The sequence below is a fragment of the Geotrypetes seraphini genome, chromosome 7, assembly GCF_902459505.1.
Source record: "Geotrypetes seraphini chromosome 7, aGeoSer1.1, whole genome shotgun sequence".
In the NCBI taxonomy this organism is placed as follows: domain Eukaryota; kingdom Metazoa; phylum Chordata; class Amphibia; order Gymnophiona; family Dermophiidae; genus Geotrypetes; species Geotrypetes seraphini.
The window spans coordinates 195,410,659-195,431,402 of NC_047090.1; the positions used below are offsets into that span (position 1 = coordinate 195,410,659).

At 41.1% G+C, this 20,744-nt stretch overlaps 1 protein-coding gene across 3 annotated transcripts in view; it reads left to right on the plus strand.

The window, feature by feature from the left end:
- Window positions 1-20,744, plus strand: part of ABCD4 (ATP binding cassette subfamily D member 4) — a 201,786-nt gene that overhangs the window by 14,877 nt on the left and 166,165 nt on the right. For all 3 annotated transcript variants that reach the window (XR_004540151.1, XM_033952514.1, XM_033952513.1), the window contains exons 2-3: window positions 3,567-3,685; window positions 17,647-17,774. Coding sequence is in view for 2 of the 3 variants with exons in the window: in XM_033952514.1 (XP_033808405.1) it covers window positions 3,567-3,685; window positions 17,647-17,774 (247 nt within the window). In the remaining variant the exon portion in view is untranslated. The remainder of the gene's footprint in view (window positions 1-3,566; window positions 3,686-17,646; window positions 17,775-20,744) is intronic.

The window sequence follows — 20,744 nt, forward strand, 5'->3', positions numbered from 1 at the left end:
TCACACCCAATTCCTGCTCCTCTTTTGTGCATAAAAGTTCTTCACCCACTGAGCTGAAACAATTCCTTGGGTTTTTGCAGCCCAAATGCCTGACCTTACATTTCTTAGCATTAAATCTTAGCTGACACATTTCAAGCTTCTCTAGGTCCTTCCTCATTCACATCATTAGAGGTGTCTACTCTATTGCAGATTTTGGTATCTGCAAAGAGAGTCAAATCTTACCCAACAGCCCTTCAGCAATATCGCTTACAAAAATGTTAAAAAGAACAGGCCCAAGAACAACCTTGAGGCACTCCACTGGTAACATCCTTTTCCTCAGAGCGATCTCCATTGATCACTTTCCTCTGTCGCCTTCCACTCGACCAGTTCTTGACCCAGCCCATCACTTTGGGACCCATCCCGAGGGCACTCAGTTTATTTATTAGACATCTATGTGGAACACTGTCAAAGGCTTTGCTAAAATCTGAATACACCACATCTAGCGCACATCCTCTATCCAATTCTCTGGTCACCCAGTCAAAGAAATTGATCAGATTTGTCTGACAAGATTTACCGCTAGTGAATCCATGTTGCCTCCGGTCCTGTAATCCACAGGATTCCAGAAACTTGACCATTCTCTGTTTTAAAAGTGTTTCCATTAATTTACTTACCACAGAAGTCAGACTTATCAGCCTGCAATTCCCTACTTAGAGGGGAGGGTTATTTGAGTGGGCAGACTTGTTGGCCCGAAGGTCCTTTTCTGCCGTCATATTCTATGTTTACTTCTTCCTTACTTCCACTTTTGTGGAGAGGGACCACATCCGCCCTTCTCCAGTTTTCGGATACCACTCCCAATTCTAGAGAAACATTGAAAAGGTCAGTCAGTGGAGCTTCCAGAAGTTACCTAAGTTCCTTCAATACCCTCAGATGGACACCATTTGTCCCCATCACATTTTTACTGTGAAGAAGAAGCATGTTATCTCAGCAGACACAAATTCACAGTTTTGAGAAATGCAAAACCAAGGATCTGTGATAGCTTCTAGATAGAAACATTTCTGAGAGATTATGAATACATGGAATTCATTTACCAAAACAATTTAAACATTGCATGAATATGCAGCCTCATGCTACATAATTAAAAACAAATCCTTTTGGACTATAATGTATCTTAAACAGAAAACCATCTTTAAATATATTTTCCTCAAAAAAGCATTTTTACTGAAAAAAAATCAAATTTAAATAAAAAAGATAGGACTGTGTTTTTTTTTTAATTTAAAAATAATTTTTTTAATCCACCCTGGTTTTAACAACTTTGAATAGTTTTGTGTCATCTGCACACTTCTCATTCCAATTCCCAACCTAATACTCCATCCTCCCTTATTTCTACCCCATCAACCCCCAACCATTCCTCCCTCCTCCCTCCAGACAATAACAGATTATACCATACCTCTCAGAAATGTGTGAGCACTCTGGAGGTTTCTGAGCCATCATCCCAGATCCCACCTGAGATGTTCTTCCTCATAGTAAAGCTTATATTAACCAAACATCTTTCATTTACCCATTAAAAAGTCAACTACACAAGCTTTCATATTCACTGTTTCATTTTAGAGAAGTTTCTGTTTTCAGTGAAGCTTGCTTTGTGATCCTCCCTTTTGATTTTACCTATTTTTGTTCTTTTCTCTTCAAATATTGTAGTTCCTCCCTGGTGCCTTTTGTACCAGTCTGTTATAAATGTCAGTAGGTTTGCTGTCTTATGTTTTATTTTTATGTCATTTTGTGGTTCCCCCTTTGGTTGTCTACTTTTTCATTATTAATAATGTACAACCGCCTTGAATTTTGATAAAGCGGTTATATGAAATTTTAATAAACTTGAAACGAGAATGGGACTTGTATACTGCATTTTTGTGGTTACACAGTCAAAGTGGTTTACATATATAGAGGTACTTCATTTTCATTTGATCACACAAGCTCAGGGTGCTGAGGCAGCACTTATACTTCTCAAGCGAGGCAAAAAAGATGCAGACATTTATCTAGTGAGTACTGCAAGTCAGATTCACAACCTCACATGCCCATGGGTTATCTACGGCCTCTTCTGCTCTTATCTGACACTTGCCACTGGAATATAAGGCCATAAGGCCAGGTATAACCCAAAGAGTTAAAACATGTACTCAAAGGATTAAGTGCTATACAAAAGAAAAGTGGTAATTCTCCCTGAAATATTTCCAGTTGGATGTTGATATTAGAATGACATATATTGTCTGTTTTAAGAACATAAGAACATAAGAACTGCCATCTCCGGATCAGACCTTCGGTCCATCAAGTCCGGCGATCCGCACACGCGGAGGCCCTGCCAGGTGTACACCTGGCGTAATTTATAGTCCACCATATCTTTATATGCCTCTCTTAAGGAGATATGCATCTAGTTTGCTCTTGAAGCCTAGGACGGTCGATTCCGCAATAATCTCATCTGGGAGGGCATTCCAGGCATCAACCACCCTCTGAGTGAAGCAGAACTTCCTGACATTATTATTATTATTATTATTCTTTATTCTTATATATTAGTCCTGAACCTGTCCCCCCATAGCTTCATTACTGTAGATGGAGTGTGGTTGCCTACTCAATCAATTTAGCATTTATTTTGTATGCTTCAAGGCAATATATTGCTCAGAAGTGCTGCACAGATTTCCACTTTTCTGATCAGTAGACAGTAGACAGTGGCTTGACGTAGCAAGAGCTAATCTTTAATTCCTTATGAGATCTGCAATAGTTTTATATCATTTACAATATGTCTCAATTAAAAAATTCTTCTTCAGGTTAAGGCAGTTAAGAACAATAAGACCCATTCTAGGTTATACCAGTTTTAGGACAGTTGCACACACAGTTCTTCTCTCATATTTAGACTACTGTAACTCCTTATATTATGGTATCACCAAAAAAAAAAATTTACGAGATCACAGCCTCTTCAGAATCCAGCAGCTAGACTGATTTTTTGAGTAAGTCAGTTTGAGAAGGCTAGTCCACTATTGAATGAACTACATTGAACTAAAAGAATTCAGTTTAAGATTGCTTGTATGGTATATAAAGCTATATATGGAGAAAACTCTAATGGATTGGTATCCAATATCAAGTTTATGAGCTCCTATAATTCAAGAACAACTCAACGCTTCAAGCTGACTTTTCCTTCCCCGGAAAAAGCTATTTGAGTCTACCTTTGAATTTCAAGGTCCCAAAGTTTGGAACGCAATACCATTACATTTATGTCGGCTCCCTTTGTACTACCATTTCAGTAAAATGTTGAAGACATATCTCTTTCCTTTGTAATTCTTAGGACTTTCAATCAATTAGGACTTTAATGAATCTTACTGTGTCTGTAATAATGTTAGGAATCTTATTGTAAACTGAAAATTGTGGGTTATAAGAAACGGTATGGTAATTAATCCATGGTGTATTCCATCCAAGTAAGATCCAGTTTTGTAGCTATCCTGCAAACCAGATTTTTTGGGGCACTCAAGGACCAGAGTTGCTGTGCCTAGTTGTATCCTCAGATTTTGTAATGTTTTCCTAACCCTTCCTTTTATCTTCCTCAGACCTCGGTTAGATTTGCACTTCCTCCAGCGCTTCCTTCGGATTCAGGCCATTCTCTTTCCATACTGGTCATGCCAAAATTCGGTGATGTTCCTGACTCTACTTTTTGTGGCTTTGTTGGGTAAGTCAGCTCTATGGTTTGTGTCTTTCATTTGCAAGTACTGTAAGTTTTAAGATGGAAAGTGATGATGGTTAAATTCTAGTCAGTAGAAACTAGGCCTCATAAGAGTTGGACACAAGCATTTGCCCAGAGTTCATTACAGATACTGTTTTGTTTCGTCCCTCCAGACCGGCACAGATGGATGGGTTTACGCTCCTCTGGAAGCAGGTGGAGATTGAGAACATACTGAATTCTAACAGTACAAGTGGGCTGTGCAGTCCCTCCTACTATTGCTGCCCGAGAGGGAGAAAGGAGAGAGGAAGAATTGTTGGGGTGGAGGAGAAGAAGGGAGAGATTAAACAAAGAGGTAGAAAGGGGTGAAAGGGAGAAATCATATGGTGGAAGAGAGAGAGAGACATGCATGGAGAAGAGAGAGGGAGAAATGTTGGACAAAGGAGGGCAGGAGGGCAGGGAGAGATGGTGCATGGGGAGAGAGAAAGAAATGTTGCACATGATAATGGAGGGGAGGAAAGGAGAGATGCTGCATGGAGGGGAATAGAGAGGTTTGACCCAGAGCTCAAAGCAGAGAGAGAGAGAATAGAGATGGTAGACAGTGGGAAAGAACCAAATGTTAGATATGGCAGTGGAAGGTAGAAAAAAATAATTTTATTTTCTATTTTGTGTTAGATTTGAAATGTGTATCTGCCAGACCTGGTGTTAGACCAAGAGTGTGAGCTAGGACCTAACAGAGAGAGAAAAAGTATTTTTTATTTTATTTGCATCACAGTGCCAGCGTAGGGTTGGAGAGGGCAAATGGGGGGTGGGTGGAAAGACTATAAAATAAACTAACTAAACTACTGGGTAAAGGTAGAACACTGAAGTTCCCAAAGTGTAGAACTCAACACCAAAACAAAAAATAGGAACTTTGACTATTTCAGCCTTTGTAACCAAACAGGTGCTCAGAACCGTGTAACGGTGAGAAAATCACGAGTCGGGGAATGCTCCCATGTGAGTGTTTTCAGTCGTCTATCATTGCACCATCTTCATTTGGTAGAAAGGGACAAAATCTCAAGTGTACTTAGTAGTGTAGAACAAACTCCAAAAAAGTTCTAAATAAAGCTCATAAATTAACAAAAAAAGTTTTTTTTAACTTAACTTAACTGAAATAAAGGAGAAAGGAAGTTGTTTCACTCCAGTGGCTTCCTCAGAGAACCCCCATTTGCTGGCTGTGATCAAGAGTAAAACTTCTCCTCTGCTCCCAAAATTACATCACTTCCTATTAGAAAGTTTCCTGTGGAAAGAATAATTGCCATACAAAAAAGGGAATTATAATAATTTTAAAAAGATTTGGGGGCCATTGACAACTTATTGTAATGATTAGATGCCTTTTTACATTGAAAGTATAACTATAATTATGGGAGGGGGGTGGTATATAGTTATAATATAGGTTGAATCAATATCTATGAATATAGCACATGTATGTTATTTTTTTGATTGCAATATTTGTGAAAGGGTGCAAACTAAAAAAACACCATGAGCATCTTCTCTCACATCAGGCTGCTCTATGGGGTAAAGACCTAGAACAACTCCTATTGCCCACCACTTATGAGGTATTTAGGAAACGCCTCAAAACTCACCTATTCCTGAAATACCTAGACAGCTGACCCACTTCCCTCCTTCCCCTCTCTTGCCCTTTCTCCCCATTGTTCCCACATCCCTTAAGTTAACTCAACTTGTACGTCAACTCAACTTGTACTCCACTAATCTTCTGTAAACCGCATAGAACTTAACGGTATTGCGGTATATAAACTGTTATTATTATTATTATTATTATTATTTAAGATGACAATAGAAAGAATTTCAAGTGATGTGTAAGATTCAATTGATGTAATATTGTGTACTTGATGGAAGATGAAAAATGAATAAAGAATTGAAAAAAAAGAAAAATTAATTCTATAGTCTGACTTGAATTAAATCAAAAAATTTTTCCCAGAATCGGGCAACACTACCTCCTACAATCAGTCTGTTCTCAGTCTCCAGCAGGTGGAGTTGCAAGCTTTTTCTTGTCGTGCTCCCTTCTTGGAATTTTCAAAGGAGCATATGGTGCTGTAGCCTGTTCCTTCCTTTCTTCTTAAGGTTGTTTACTCCTTTCATGTGAATCAGACAGATGCCCTTCTGGTTTTGGGTAGTCAGGAGGGTACTTTAGAGTAGAGGCAGTTACACAAGTTGGATGTCTGCACAGTTCTCCACACTTACATACAAATGACTTGAGTGTTCTGACGGTCGAATCGTCTTTTTATTCTCTTAGTGAGCAGTTGTAAGGAGGAAGGCGCTTCTAAGGCTTCAATTGCATGCTGGATCAAAGAGCCTATCGCTTCGGCATACCTTCTTCAGAAGAAACTAGTTCCAGAATTTCTCAAAGCTCTTTCCACTCGGGGTCAGGCAACTTCCTGGGCTGAGTCTTTCTTCTCTGGTGTCCCCAGTGGATATCTGTAAGGCTGCGGTTTGGTCTTCTCTGCGTTCTTTTGTGCATCACTACAGGGTGGAAGTTCAGGCGCGTCAGGATGCGGTTTTTGGTGAGCACTTTCAGTGGCGGCCATTCAATGTTCCCATCTGTGACGGGCATTGCTGTGGTACATCCCATTCGTCTATGCCTGTCTGGAGGGACGATAAAGAAGGAGAAATTATATTCTTACCTGCTAATTTTCTTTCTTTTAGTCCCTCGAGACCAGCACAGGACCCACCCTGTGTTTGTGTGTGATGATGTGAAGGTCGTTTTTTTTCTCGGTGATGCGATCTGGTGATTCTGTTCTTTTTTTGCCTTTTCTTTTTCTGGGGAGTGTACGTAGTTATTGTAGAGCAGTGGCACCTGGTTCATCTGGTGTAGCTAGTGAACTGTGGGCTCAGTTTTGGTTACCTTTTCTGATCCTTCTCCAACAGTTGAGTTTTCTTTCAAATCAGAATACATAAAAATCAAAAAATCAAAAACCAAAACCGTTTTTCCAGCTGGACTGTTTGTAAGTTTCCTGCTTGGCTATTCGTCAGACTGATTGTAGGAGGGACTGCACAGTAGTGCTGCCTGATTCAGGAAAAAAAATTTTTGATTCGATTCAGCCTATTGAATTGGTTTTTCAATTTGATTTTCCTGCCCAATTGGGTGGTTTTTTCAAACATCCTGGTGGGTTTATTTTATAGCCTCTTCACCCCCTTTGCCTTCTCCTAACCATACTGGCGCTGTGGTGTAAACAAAATAAACAAACAAAAAAGACTTTTCCTCTCTCTGTTAAATCCTAGCTCACGTTTGCGGTCTAACACCAGCTCTGTTAGGATACACGTTTCAAATCTGACATATTGTAATCACAAAATGGAAAATAAAATTAGTTTTTCTACCTTTTGTTGTCTGGTCATTATTCAAATCTTATTGGTCCCAGGCTCTGATTGTCTTGGTTGCCAGGGTCTCCTTCTTTCTTCTTTCTCCATGCTAACCATCCATCTGCCATCTCGGTCCTCCCCTTCGTTTTCCCTTCCCTCTCCTGGAGGTCTGGCATCTTTCCTTTTTTTCGTCTCCCTCCACAGATCCACCTTTTCTTAACTACCCTTTCATCCAGCAGCTCTCCCTCCTTCCCCACCACCCCAGGGTCCACCATCTCTCCCTTTCTTTTCCCAACTACCCTCCTATCCAGTATCTCTGTCCCCCCTCCACACCATCCCTTGTGTCCAACTTCTCTCCCTTTCTGTTCCTTCCCTCTCTAAATCCCATTGTCCATCATCTCTCTTCCTCTCCTCTATTTTCAAACCCATTTCTTCCTCCCCAAAGTCCGGCATATGCATATCTCTTTGAACCCCCCTTCCCTCCCTCTGTACTTCTACACCATGGCCCCCTCCCCTGAAGGTCTGTCCCCCCCCCCCAAAGGCCTGCACCCCACCCCTAAAGGCCTGTTTCCCCCTTGAAGGCTTGCCCCCCCTTGTAGTTTTAATGTTCATGGTTTGTATATACCGCGTAAGAGGCAATTACTGTTAAAAGAGTTTAAAAGGTTGCATGTTGATGGCTTTGTGCAAGAGACACATTTTTTTTGAAAACTGGGAAAAAGCTATTTTCTGCAAGGGACTTTCTGGTGACAAGTTGGGCTTCCAATCGTAGAGAGCAGAAGAAAGCAGGGGTGGGTATAGTATTTGCTTGCCATCTGATGGTGGAAACTGTTAAGGAGTGGAAAGATGAGGGGGGGAGGTGGTTGATATAGGTGGGGGTTATAGATAGCCTTCCGGTAACCTTGGTGAACATATACGCTCCCAACAATAAACAGGGCCAATTCTTTGAGGAATTGCTCCCTAAGGTTTTGTTAGCTAAATCAGGGAACCTTATAGTGGGAGGGGATTTTAATTTGGTTTTAGAACCTCGCATTGACTCCACGGGAGGAGATGGGGCTCAGCTGAAGCAGGATAGGAAAAAAAAGTCCGTAACTTTTTGGAGGTCTTCAATGGGGAGTACCCATTGGGGGGATCAGGAGTATTCTTTTTTCTCTGCTGTCCACAATACATACTCCCGTATAGACATGTTGTGTCCTGAAAAGAATTGGGGGGGGGGGGTAAGATTTGGGGGGCGGGTATTGAGGATATTACCTGGTCGGACCAGGTTGGGGTCCTGGGAGGCCAGGAAATAAGAATTGGAAGTTGAATGATAGCTTACTAGGGGACCCCTTGGTGGGGCGGAAGCTGGAAGGTGTCGTTAAGGATTTTTTAGAATTTAACAATGTGCAAGAGTTTTCCCCGTCTACGATTTGGGAAAGTTTGAAAACAGTATTGAGAGAGGAACTGATATCACTGCACAACAAAGTTTTTGCTTCCTGAACACTGCTGGGTGTTTCTTATAGAATTTTGGGTGCTGATCATGAATATTACATCAAAAATTACCCATCACGTACCATTTCAGAGAAATCTTCAATTTTGTCGTGATTTTTTCTTATATTTGGATGCAAACAATTTTTTCTCCCATAAGTGTCTTATCAACAACGGTTTGTGCCGCCTGGGTATGTCCATGCATAAAATCTAGCCAGGTTGGAAGCTGTTTTATGGAAGATGACATCCTGGGCATGTCTGGGCAGGTCTGAACGAGCTTGCGCTGTCTCACCATGCTATAATGGTGGCTTCCATACACCGATCCTGCTCATTTGGTTAATATAGATAGTCCGTGTGTGTATATAGTATCAGTATAGTAAAGTATAGTAGTATAGTAGCTGTAGCAATATAACAGTAAGTAAGCTTGATGCTATAGACGTTTTGGTGTCGGGCAATATGTCTCGTCGGTGTCGTAACAGCCGCGACACATTCTGCTATATCTGTGGGGAATATACACTTACGCCTCAGAGACGTTCGATGACTGCCCTTGTAAAGAAAGCCTATCATCTGTATTTTGGCTGCAAAATAGGTGATCAAGACAAGCAATGGGCGCCTCACATTTGCTGTGCGACATGTGCTGTTAGTCTGAGAGCCTGGCTCAGAGGTACTCGAAAGACGATGCCATTTGCTGTTCCGATGATATGGCGAGAACAGAAAGACCATGTGACGGACTGTTATTTCTGTTTGACTAATGTGTCTGGTTTCTCTGCCAAAAACAAGAAGTCAATTGAATATCCTAATCTGCCTTCAGCAATGAGACCCATGCCACATGATGACAGTCTTCCAGTTCCGAAACCACCAGAGGATTGGACCTTAGACGAACCAGATGAAGAAACTGCAGTGCAGGGTTCTAACAGTGACATTGACCCGGATTTTGAACCATCCTCATCAGGCGATCCACATCTGATAACACAGTCCGAATTGAACGATTTGGTCAGAGATTTGGGTCTGTCAAAAGCAAAAGCTGAGCTGCTAGGTTCGAGACTGCAGGAATGGTGTTTGCTATCACCAGGTACGAAAATTTCTGTGTTTCGAGACCGGCATCATGATATAACCAAATTTTTTGCACAAGTCGACAGTCTCTGTTTCTGTTGTGACATTGAAGGATTGTTCTCGGTCTTTGGTTGTGATCACAACCCGGAAGAGTGGCGTCTTTTCATTGATTCGTCAATGTTAAGCCTGAAAGCTGTTCTGTTGCACAATGGCAACGTTTATCCTTCAGTACCTGTTGGCTATGCAGCACATATGAAAGAAACATATGAGAATATGGAAATGTTACTAAAGTATGTCCAGTATACCAGGTATAACTGGAATATCTGTGGAGACCTCAAAGTCGTTGCTCTGTTACTAGGACTGCAGCTTGGCTATACAAAGTACTGCTGTTTCATCTGCGAATGGGACAGCCGAGACAGAGAGTCGCACTATTCTAGAAAGAACTGGCCACTCCGTAAAAAGTTAGTTCCAGGACAGAAAAATGTAGCACATGAATCGCTTGTTGACCCGACAAAGATATTTTTGCCTCCTCTTCACATTAAACTGGGACTCATGAAGAATTTTGTGAAAGCAATGAACAAGGAAGGGGAAGGTTTTCGTTATTTAAGACAGATGTTCCCAAGAATAACTGATGCCAAGATCAAAGAGGGTATTTTTGTTGGCCCCCAGATCAGACATGTTATGAGTGACAAGCGATTTGAAGATCTGTTAGTTGGGCCGGAAAAAATTGGCTGGAAAGCCTTGAAAGACGTTGTTGACAATTTTCTGGGCAATTACAGAGCCCCAAACTACATTCAGCTGGTAGACAAACTTCTCAAAGCATACAAGAGAATGAAGTGCAATATGTCACTCAAGATTCATTTCCTCCATTCACACTTGGACTTCTTCCCCGCAAATCTCGGTGCTGTGAGTGACGAGCACGGTGAAAGGTTTCATCAAGACATAGCTACGATGGAGAAACGATACCAGGGCAATTGGAATCCGTCAATGCTTGCCGACTATTGTTGGATGCTACAACGTGATGCACCAGACACTGAATATAAAAGAAACTCGGGAGCAAAACACTTTTAATTCTGTTTCATTTAGTCGCTTGTGCGAAACGTAAACTTGCCTATATATTTTATTGTCAGTAAACATAAAAATGTCTATTTCTCATAGTTCTTACGTGATGCAGTAAAACCAAAACCATATTTGAGCATACCAAGTTGGTACCTGTCATAATCACCAAAAACTTTTCAGGAATCAAGACTTAACCAAAAAATTGTTGTGCAGTGTATTTATCGCTGCTTGCAAAAAAACACCATAGAGAAGCGGAGGAAAGAGCCTTAAGGACCAAGCTTTCGCGTCAGGTTGCAGCCCCTCAGAGAGGTGAGAGGGGGTGGGGCGTGGATGCCAGGCATAGGATCCAGGAGATTCGGATGCAGTTGGGCAAATTAGAAGATGAGGTTATTAAATTTAATCTGGAGTGTTTGCACCATAAATACTTTATGTCTGGTAACAGGGCGGGTAAACTACTGGCTCACCGGTTGAAAGTGCATCAATCTCAATCGAACATCATGTCTATTAGAGACAAAAGTGGTACTTTGATGTCTGAGGATGACCAGATTCAAAGGCGGTTTCAGGAGTTTTACCAGGAGTTGTATACTCCAGAGCATCAAAGAGAGGAGGGCGAGATGATGTCATATTTGCAGGATTTGACCTTACCATCCCTTGCACCTGATGCGGCTCATTCCTTGGACACGGACGTAACAGTGGTGGAGGAACAGCAGGCGATTAGATCCTTAAAGCCGGGAAAGTCTCCGGGTCTGGATGGGTTCACTGGCCTTTTTTTTACAAAAACTTGAGTGCGTGGGTGACCCCTCTGTTGGTTCGTCTCTACAACTCCCTGAAGGATGGTCAACAGCTGTCTTATTTTATGTGGCTAGTGGGGATCATGATCTTGCCGAAGCCTGGGAAAGATACAACACACTGTGGTAGCTATCACCCAATATCATTGCTGGGAATTGACACTAAGCTTATGGTACGGATAGATTATATGGGCATATGCCTACTTTGGTACATCCTGACCAAGTGGGATTTATAGGGGGCCGGCAAGCGGTAGATGGTATCTATCGGGTGTTGAATTTGGTATGGCGGGCGTGTGCAGGGGGAGGGCGATGGGTGGCGGTGGTAGTTGATGCTGAAAAGGCATTTGATCATGTAGATTGGAGATGTATGTCATGTGTTTTGCGCAGGATGGGGTTGGGAGATCGTTTTATTTCTTGGATCCATTCTTTGTATAATGCACCCCTGGCTTTTGTTAAGGTTAATGGCGTGTACTCCTTGGTGTTTGAGTTGAAGCGGGGAACCAGGCAGGGATCCCCGCTATCACCACTGTTGTTTGCATTAGTCATCGAGCCGTCAGCACAGAGTATCAGGCAGGCGGGGGAGTATACGGGGCCTGAGGGTACAAGATACAGAATATAAGCTATCGTTATTTGCAGACGACATTTTGGCTATTGTTGAAGGGTCAGTGGATTCTCTGCAGGCTCTACAGGAACAGATGGGCACATACGGGGCCCTCTCTGGATTCAAGGCAAATCTCTCTAAGATGGAGATTTTGAACATTTCGGTGGGTGAAGGGTCCTATCCGGTATGTAGGTATATAGCTGGGGACGGACTGGTCCTGCTTATTCAAGGCCAATTACCCTCCTCTAGTGGCATCTATTACTAAAGACCTGGTCCGATGGGATAAGTTGTTTGTTTCATTGTGGGGGAAGATGGAGGCCATCCGTATGATGGTACTCCCTCATTTCCTTTACCTATTCCAGGCTCTCCCGATATATATTCCTCCTTCTTGTTTTCGGAAGTGGCATGGGAAGCTGTTTCAATTCATATGGGGGGGGCAGGAGACCTAGGATTGCTCGATCGATTATGTTTTGAGGCAAATTGGAGGGGGGGTTGGAGGTACCCAACTTAGAATCCTATTATAGGGCAGCTCATTTGCGAGCAATTGTGGAATGGCATGTGGACACCCCTAAACTGTGGGTGTCTTTGGAACAAAAGGGGGTCTCCCATCTGTAGGGATATTGGGGAATTGCGATATTTACCCTGGTGGGGCTACAGAGAGGGCCATCCCTAACTCGTTTACACAGTTAACCTTGCGAGTCTAGAGGGAGTCTCAGGGATGTCTGTTGGAATCGCAAAGGAGGGTGTTCTTTCTTCCACCGGGCAACTACAGACCTGTGAGCCTTACATCTGTCCCTGGAAAGATGGTTGAAGCACTGATCAAGGATAGCTTAGTCCGGCACTTAGATACACACGACTTGCTGAAACCCAGTCAACGTGGGTTCAGGAAAGGGAAATCATGTTTAACGAATTTACTTCAATTTTTTGAGACCGTGAACAAGCAAATTGATAGTGGAATGCCGGTGGACATAATATATTTGGACTTCCAGAAAGCATTCGACAAAGTTCCACATGAAAGACTTCTCAGGAAACTACAAAGCCATGGAATAGAGAGAGATATACAAAGGTGGATAGGCAAATGGCTGGAAAACAGAAAGCAGAGAGTGGGCATAAATGGGAAGTTCTCAGACTGGGAGAAAGTGACTAGTGGTGTGCCCCAGGGCTCGGTACTTGGGCCGATTCTATTTAATATTTATATCAATGACCTGGAAGACGGAATATCCAGTGAGATCATTAAGTTTGCAGACGACACAAAGCTATGCCGGGCAATCAGATCGCAGGAGGATAGCGAGGAACTCCAGAGCGACTTGTATCAGTTAGAGAAATGGGCAGAGCAATGGCAGATGAAGTTCAACGTGGAGAAATGCAAAGTAATGCATTTAGGTAGTAAGAATAAGGAACACGAGTATAGAATGTCAGGTGCAACTCTGGGTAAGAGCGAACAAGAAAAGGACCTGGGTGTACTGATAGATAGGACCCTGAAGCCATCGGCACAATGCGCGGCAGCGGCAAAGAAAGCAAACAGAATGTTAGGCATGATAAAGAAAGGAATCACGAGTAGATCGAAGAAAGTCATAATGCCGCTTTATAGAGCAATGGTCAGACCACACTTGGAATACTGTGTCTAACATTGGTCTCCCAACCTAAAGAAGGATATAAAACTGCTGGAGAGGGTGCAGAGACGAGCAACGAAGCTAATAAGAGGTATGGAGAACTTGGAATATGAGGAACGACTCAAGAAACTGGGACTGTTCTCTCTTGAGAAGAGGAGGCTGCGAGGGGACATGATTGAGACGTTCAAAATACTGAAAGGCATCAATAAAATAGAGCAGGAAAATAAATTATTTACATTGTCCAACGTGACACGGACAAGAGGACATGGTTTGGAGCTAAGGGGGGACAAGTCCAGTATAAATGATCCAACAAATTATCGGCCAATAGCAAATTTGCCTTTTTTGGGAAAACTTACAGAGAAACTTATATTTAATCAGCTTTCAGATTTCATAGAGAATACCAATGCACTCCATCCGAATCAAACAGGGTTCAGAAAATTCCATAACACAGAATATTCTCTAATAGGCTTAATCACAAATATTCAATACCATCTGGACCATCACAAATCCGTCATCCTTTTTTCTTTAGATATTTCAGCAGCGTTCGACACCATAGATCACGACTTACTGTTACAAAGACTAGAATCCATAGGCATAACAGACAATGTCCTAAAATGGTTTACTTCATATCTTGCTGATCGCACTTCCTCTGTTAAATTTAAAAACGAAACATCTGTATCTCACTCTTCCACATTTGGCATCCCTCAAGGATCCATCTTATCTCCTCTTCTGTTTAATATATTTCTTTCTCCATTATTAAGCCTTTGCCAATCTATAGGCTTTACCCCATTTGCATACGCTGATGACGTTCAACTTATTTATCCTTTAGATCCTAAATGTGATAATGAAATCAAATCCATTAATCAGAAATTAGAAATAATTAATTCTTGGCTTAACACTAACAAATTGGCACTTAACATAAAGAAGACGAAAGCCGTATTATTTACTTGGAGGAACGATATAACTTTATCAATCCCATTCATTCTTAATAACATCACACTTAATCTAGTTCCATCAGTTAAGATTCTTGGTGTACTTATTGACGAGAAATTCACTTACCACGATCATATTTCTCTCACGGTTAAAAACTGCTTTTATAAATTACGCCGTATTAGATCAATATCCAAATTTCTGACCCCTAAATCTATCACAATACTAATTCATTCATTAGTAATATCGAAACTTGATTACTGCAATTCTCTCTTTCTCAACATATCATTAAAAGAAAAAAGGAGATTACAATTGATTCAAAATACTTCAATAAAATTAATATACAATGCAAAGAAATATGATCATGTTTCCCCCTTGTTAATAGACTCTCATTGGTTACCTATTAGCCATAGAATCACATTTAAAATAATAATACTTATCTTTAAAACATTAGCATGCGGCGAACCACAATTCATTTCCAGACTTTTGATACCTTATAACACACAACGTTCACTCCGCTCTTCCAACCAGAATCTTCTTTCAGTTCCTTCCCTAAAAATCATCGGTACTAGAAGGGCCGACATCTTTTCGGTGACTGGTCCCCTATTGTGGAACGCCCTTCCCCAATACATTCGTAACGAAAAAGATATTTTAATATTTAAAAAACTTTTAAAATCTTATTTATTTAGAGATGCTTTTAATGTTTAAAGTATAATAAATTTAATATTGCTGAGGTTATTACTTCCCTTACCTACTGTTATTTCCTTATTCTACCCCAAACAAAAATTGTAACTTTTATCTTTTCCTTCCCACTGTATGTTTGTTCAAGTTAAATGTTCTCATGTTAAAATGTCAACCCCTTTGCACTTGATATATTTTTTGTAATGTACATCGCTTAGTGATTATAATAGGCGATTTATCAAATTGTGTTAATAAACTTGATAAACTTGACAAATGTCAGGAAGTTCTGCTTCACGCAGCGAGTGGTAGACGCCTGGAATGCTCTCCCAAAGGAGGTTATTAAGGAATCCACTGTGCTAGGATTCAAAGGCAAATTAGATGCACATCTCCTTACGAGAGGCATAGAGGGATATGGGTGACTAAAACTACATCAGGTGTATACCTGACTGGGCCTCCGCGTGTGCGGATCGCCGGACTCGATGGACCATGGGTCTGATCCGGAGATGGCAGTTCTTATGTTCTTATGTTCCGTTACTTCATGCTCCAGATTTCCAACCTGGCAGAGGGGGAGGTATTTTTCATCGATGGGCTAGACTGAGGTTGAGGTGGTTTGGGCAAATTTTGGAGGCAGATAAGTTAAGGGGATTTCCTGACCTTAAGGAGCAGTTCTCCTTGACCATGGGGGATATATTTCCCTATCTACAAGTAAAAAGTTATTTACAGTACAAAAGGAGGGAGCCAGGGTTCAGTTTGAGCAAATTTTGGGCACACCGGTCCAAAGGGGATATCTTTCTATGTTATACAAATTGGTGAATAGGGCTCCTAGGCCAAAGGCCCCATAAATGCTAGCGTGGGAGGGGGACTTACAGCAGGCATTTTCTAAGAAGGAATGGGATGAGCTTTGTTCTCGCAGCCAGCATATTGCTTATGCACAGGTACTGGTGGAAAATGCAGTGAAAATGATGCTTCATTGGCATCTTACTCCAGTGCGGTGTCAGCAGTTCACCCGAGCTTTGTCTGCTGATTGTTGGAGGGGGGTGTGGTAATCGAGGTACACTTTTTCATATGTGGTGGGAATGTCTGATCTTGGGCCCCTATTGGGACCAGGTTTTTCTGTGTTTCTCTTTCTGCCTAAGCAGGCTGCAGTAGCGCTCTTGAGGGTGCGCGTCTCCCTGGCTTTTGCTTGCCCACCATTGGAAGCAACCGGTGGTGCCATCTTTGCAGCAAATGAGGGACAGGCTGAGTGGGGTCTGCTAACAGTACAGGATGTCTGCTCTTTTGTTTAGAAAATGCCAGCAATTTCTGCACATTTGGGGCCGCTATTTGGAAGTGGAAGAGGGTATGCCCTCTCTCGAAGGGATCTCATGAACCCTTTATACTGTCTTTGTGGATTCTGCTTTTCTGATTTGGATACTTTATTCTTTGTATGGGTTGTTTTGGGAAGGGAGGGGGGATTGTGAGGGGATTGTTTACAGTTGTACAACATGTGTGGAGTTCTGATTGTTTCTCATTCCTGGTGTATCTTTGTGGTGTACTTCACTTTAAATAAATAATAAAAAAAAAAAAATCCTTGTCTGTTAAGTGATGTGTTATACTTAGCTTTTTTCTTTGAGATATCCATGATGAGAACTATTTTTATTCTTTCATTGCATCTTATGTGCATAAGACTTCATAATAGTGAAAATGCAGGACTCTATTTTTATGTTTAATAATATAGTAGTGATTGTAGGAATGAGGCTTCACACAAGGCTCAGAGTGGGATGAAGCGACCCTAATGGATGGTCTCTCACCCTTTTATTGAGTATCTTAACTCCCTTAATTACTTAGCTAATGCTTTGCAAGGTTACAATTTCATCATGCATTTACAGTGTGGATTATAACAAGGTAACTCATTGTTTACATATTTAATGTGATTCTCAAAGCTATTATCTCATGTGACATATGAATACATCATAACAGTTACAATAAAGTGATTCTTTTGTGTACACTTTTAATATGTCTATAATCTTACTATAGCATGTGACAGTCCAAAGGTTTTAATGCATGCTCCTTAAGCTCAGCGCGTAACAGAGGCCTGCTTTTGCACGTAGATAAAGTCCGATTGTTGCCCATATAAGGAATTCTTAAACAAGATAAGGGATAAGATAAGGGTTAATGTGTGACAGATAAGAGGGAGAGAGGGAATGATTTAGTATTCTGTCACAAGGTGCTAACATTTTCCCTTGCTTTAGAATGGCTAGTGGCAAGAGGGAATGTGGAATAATTCATAATTCTTACACAGGGGCAGTGAAATCAGTGTGCCAATCTTGCCCTGTTTCAGAATGGCAGAATGGCGTCCCTACAAGTGATCAAAGCCTCGAGTACTAAAAAAGAGTCTTTCTCTAGTTGAAATTTATGCCTTGTTCTTTCTTTTTCTCACAGAACAACTTGTGATATACCAGGTGGGGGTGATTCCCAGCCAGTACTTTGGAGTCCTTGGGCATAGGAACCTGGAGGGATTTAAAAATCTGACAGTAATAGCTGTGATTCTCATCATTAGCAACTCCGCAGTAAGCAAAACGTATCTTACTTCTCAAAGCCCCGGGCCTAGCTCGGATGTCTCGGCCTTGAGTCCTGCTTCTTTCATTCTCTTCTTGATGGTCTGTCTTTTCCCTTATAATGCATTCCTCTGGTTTTCTTCATGTTCCTGCTCATCATACTTTTCCAACCTCTCATTTGTTGTTGGTGGCTTCCCACAATGCTGCTGCCCTTCTCCTCCCTTAGATTGCTGGACTGTTTACCGATACTAGATTAAGATCCTTGAGAGCTTCTATCTGTGGTGTTTGCAATAAAATCCAAAGAACCAATTGTCCTTCATGAAGCAGAAATCAGCCAGAATAGAAATTGCCTTTTTTACTGCTGGCTAGGTTCCTAGTTGCCCTCAAGGAGAAGCTTGCTTCCAATTGCTTTCTCAGGTTGTGTGTAGAAAGTTACACGGGGGCAGAAATCCTACCTGTCCCCGCCAAAATCCCACCCCATGAGGAATCCCTCCATCCCCACGAGGAATTCCTTCATCCTCACCAGGAATCCCCTCCATCCCCACCTGTCTCTATAAACTCCAGAAATAGTTATTTCATTTAATTATGCTACTGAATTAAAGGCTCTGGTAGAGACCCATTTACAAATAAGCAAAGTTTCAAGTTTCAAGTTTATTGGCTTTTAATATACCGACCATCAGCAAGTATCTGGCTGGTTTACAATAAAAAATTTGAAGGAAAAATAAATAGATAGTTTAGAAATAATTGAGGTGTACACTGAGGATATTAACTAGACAAACTTGAAGGTGAGGGAAAATGGGAAGGATGGGGGGAAAGTTACATGTTAAAAGAAGAAAGGAGAAAGAGGGAAGAGGATAAAACAAATAGGGTGGGATCGCTTTATAAAAGCGGTTGGTTAAATATAGAAAGGAAGAAAAAAGATGAAGAATGGAGAGAAGGAGAGAAGGAAAAAAAGAAACTATATGTATTTAAAGGAAAATCTAAATACAGGAAAAAGCATCGCTAAATAAAAAGGTCTTCAAACTTATCTTAAATTTGTCGAGTTGATTTTCGGATCGGAGTAGCTGTGGCAGAGCATTCCACAAGGTGGGAGCTACTACTGCAAAGTTTATTTTCCTAGTGTAGAAAAAATCTTTTATAGTAGGAATTGACAAGAGTTTCTGATCTGCTGACCTTAGGAGACGTATTGAGCGGTGTGGGATGAGGAGCTTGTCTAGGTATGAGGGCAGGTGAGAAAGTCTGATTTTAAAAGTAAGCAGAATGGTTTTATAAGTGATACGGTGTGTAATGGAGAGCCAGTGTGCTTCCTTCAGAAGAGGGGTAACATGGTCAAATTTCCTGGCTTTATAGATGAGTTTTATTGCTGTGTTTTGAATTAGTTGTAAACGTCGAATTTCTTTTTGAGGAAGTCCGTTGTAAAGAGAGTTACAGTAATCAAGGTGGGAGATAACTAGAGAATGAATTAGAATTTTGATCGCATCTGTCTCTAGGATCGAAGTTAGAGAGTGGATGAGACGAAGTTTGAAAAAGCAAATCTTAGCGACCGAGCTGATGTGATCGTGAAAAGTGTGATCTTTATCGATGATAACTCCTAGTAATTTTATTTTTAGTTCTATTTTTATAGGAATGGATTTGATGGAAATTTTTCCTGATAGAGTCTCACTGTTGTTGATTGGAAGTAGGAGACCACAGGATTTGTCAATATTGAGGGAGAGTTTGTTTGTGTAAAGCCAGTCACTAATTGTATCAAGTTTATTGTTAATAATGTTTATTTCTGAGATGTTTGAGGTGTTGATAGGATAAAGGAGTTGTATGTCATCTGCATACGCGAAAATCTTGAATCCAATAGACTGTGCTAGGGTTAAAAGAGGAGATAGAAAGATATTGAATAATAGAGGAGAAAGGATAGAGCCTTGCGGGACACCATAGGTTTGTGAAATGGGGGTAGAAGTTTCATTCTTTACATGAACTTTAAAACAGCGTTCAGTAAAGTATGAAGCAAACCATGAAAGTGCCTGGCCTGCAACACCGCAATCTTTGAGTCGGTTGAGAAGGAGAGAATGGTCAATGGTATCGAAGGCAGCTGATAAATCAAGAGAGACGAGAAGAACCGATTTTTGATGATCATGATAGTAATGTATAGTAGAGAGTAGACCTAGTAGTGAAAGTTCCGTAGAATGTGAAGAGCGGAAACCAGTTTGACATGGATGTAGGGCATGGGTATTGTCGATGAATTCGGTAAGTTGATTATGAATGATTTTTTCGGTTAGTTTGGAAATCAATGGGAGGTTAGCGATAGGGCGAAAATTGGCTGGTAAAGAAGGATCTAGGTTGTGATTTTTCAGTTTTGGAATGACAAAAGCTGTTTTCCATGCTGTAGGGACAAAGCTGTCTGAGAGAGACTTCGATACCATTTCCTGAATGAATGGGCCGAAGAAAGAAAAAATTTTTTAAGAAGCGACGGGGGGATACTTTCCATAAGATTATTGGGGGTATTTAGGGATTGTAAAATAAAAAGAAGATTTGCTAGGGAAGGCAGTTTAAAGTTTGAACAAGTACTAAATGGCAGGTGAGTAGAGTCATCAGGGATGGCTGAAAGAGAAACAGGAGGGGAAGGTCCGAGATGGGATCTAATGTCTTTGATTTTGGTGTCAAAAAAGAATGCCAACTCAGTGGCAGTCGGTTGAGTGGTTAAGAGTGAAGGTTTCTTTTTAGAATAAGAAGAGAGCGATTGAACTAGGTTGAAAAGAGCAGAGGAATTACGGGTAGAAGAGATTAATTTGGAATAGTATTCTTTCTTCGTTTGTTGAATGATAGTTTTATAATGTGAGGCTTTTTCTTTGAAAAGAATAAGAAGATTCTTACAGCATGATTTGCGCCATTTTTGTTCTACCGAACGAAGTTGACGTCGAAGCAGTGCAAGGTTATCATTATACCAAGGTTTATTATTTTTGTTTTTTGAGTCTGATTCGTGTAAGATTT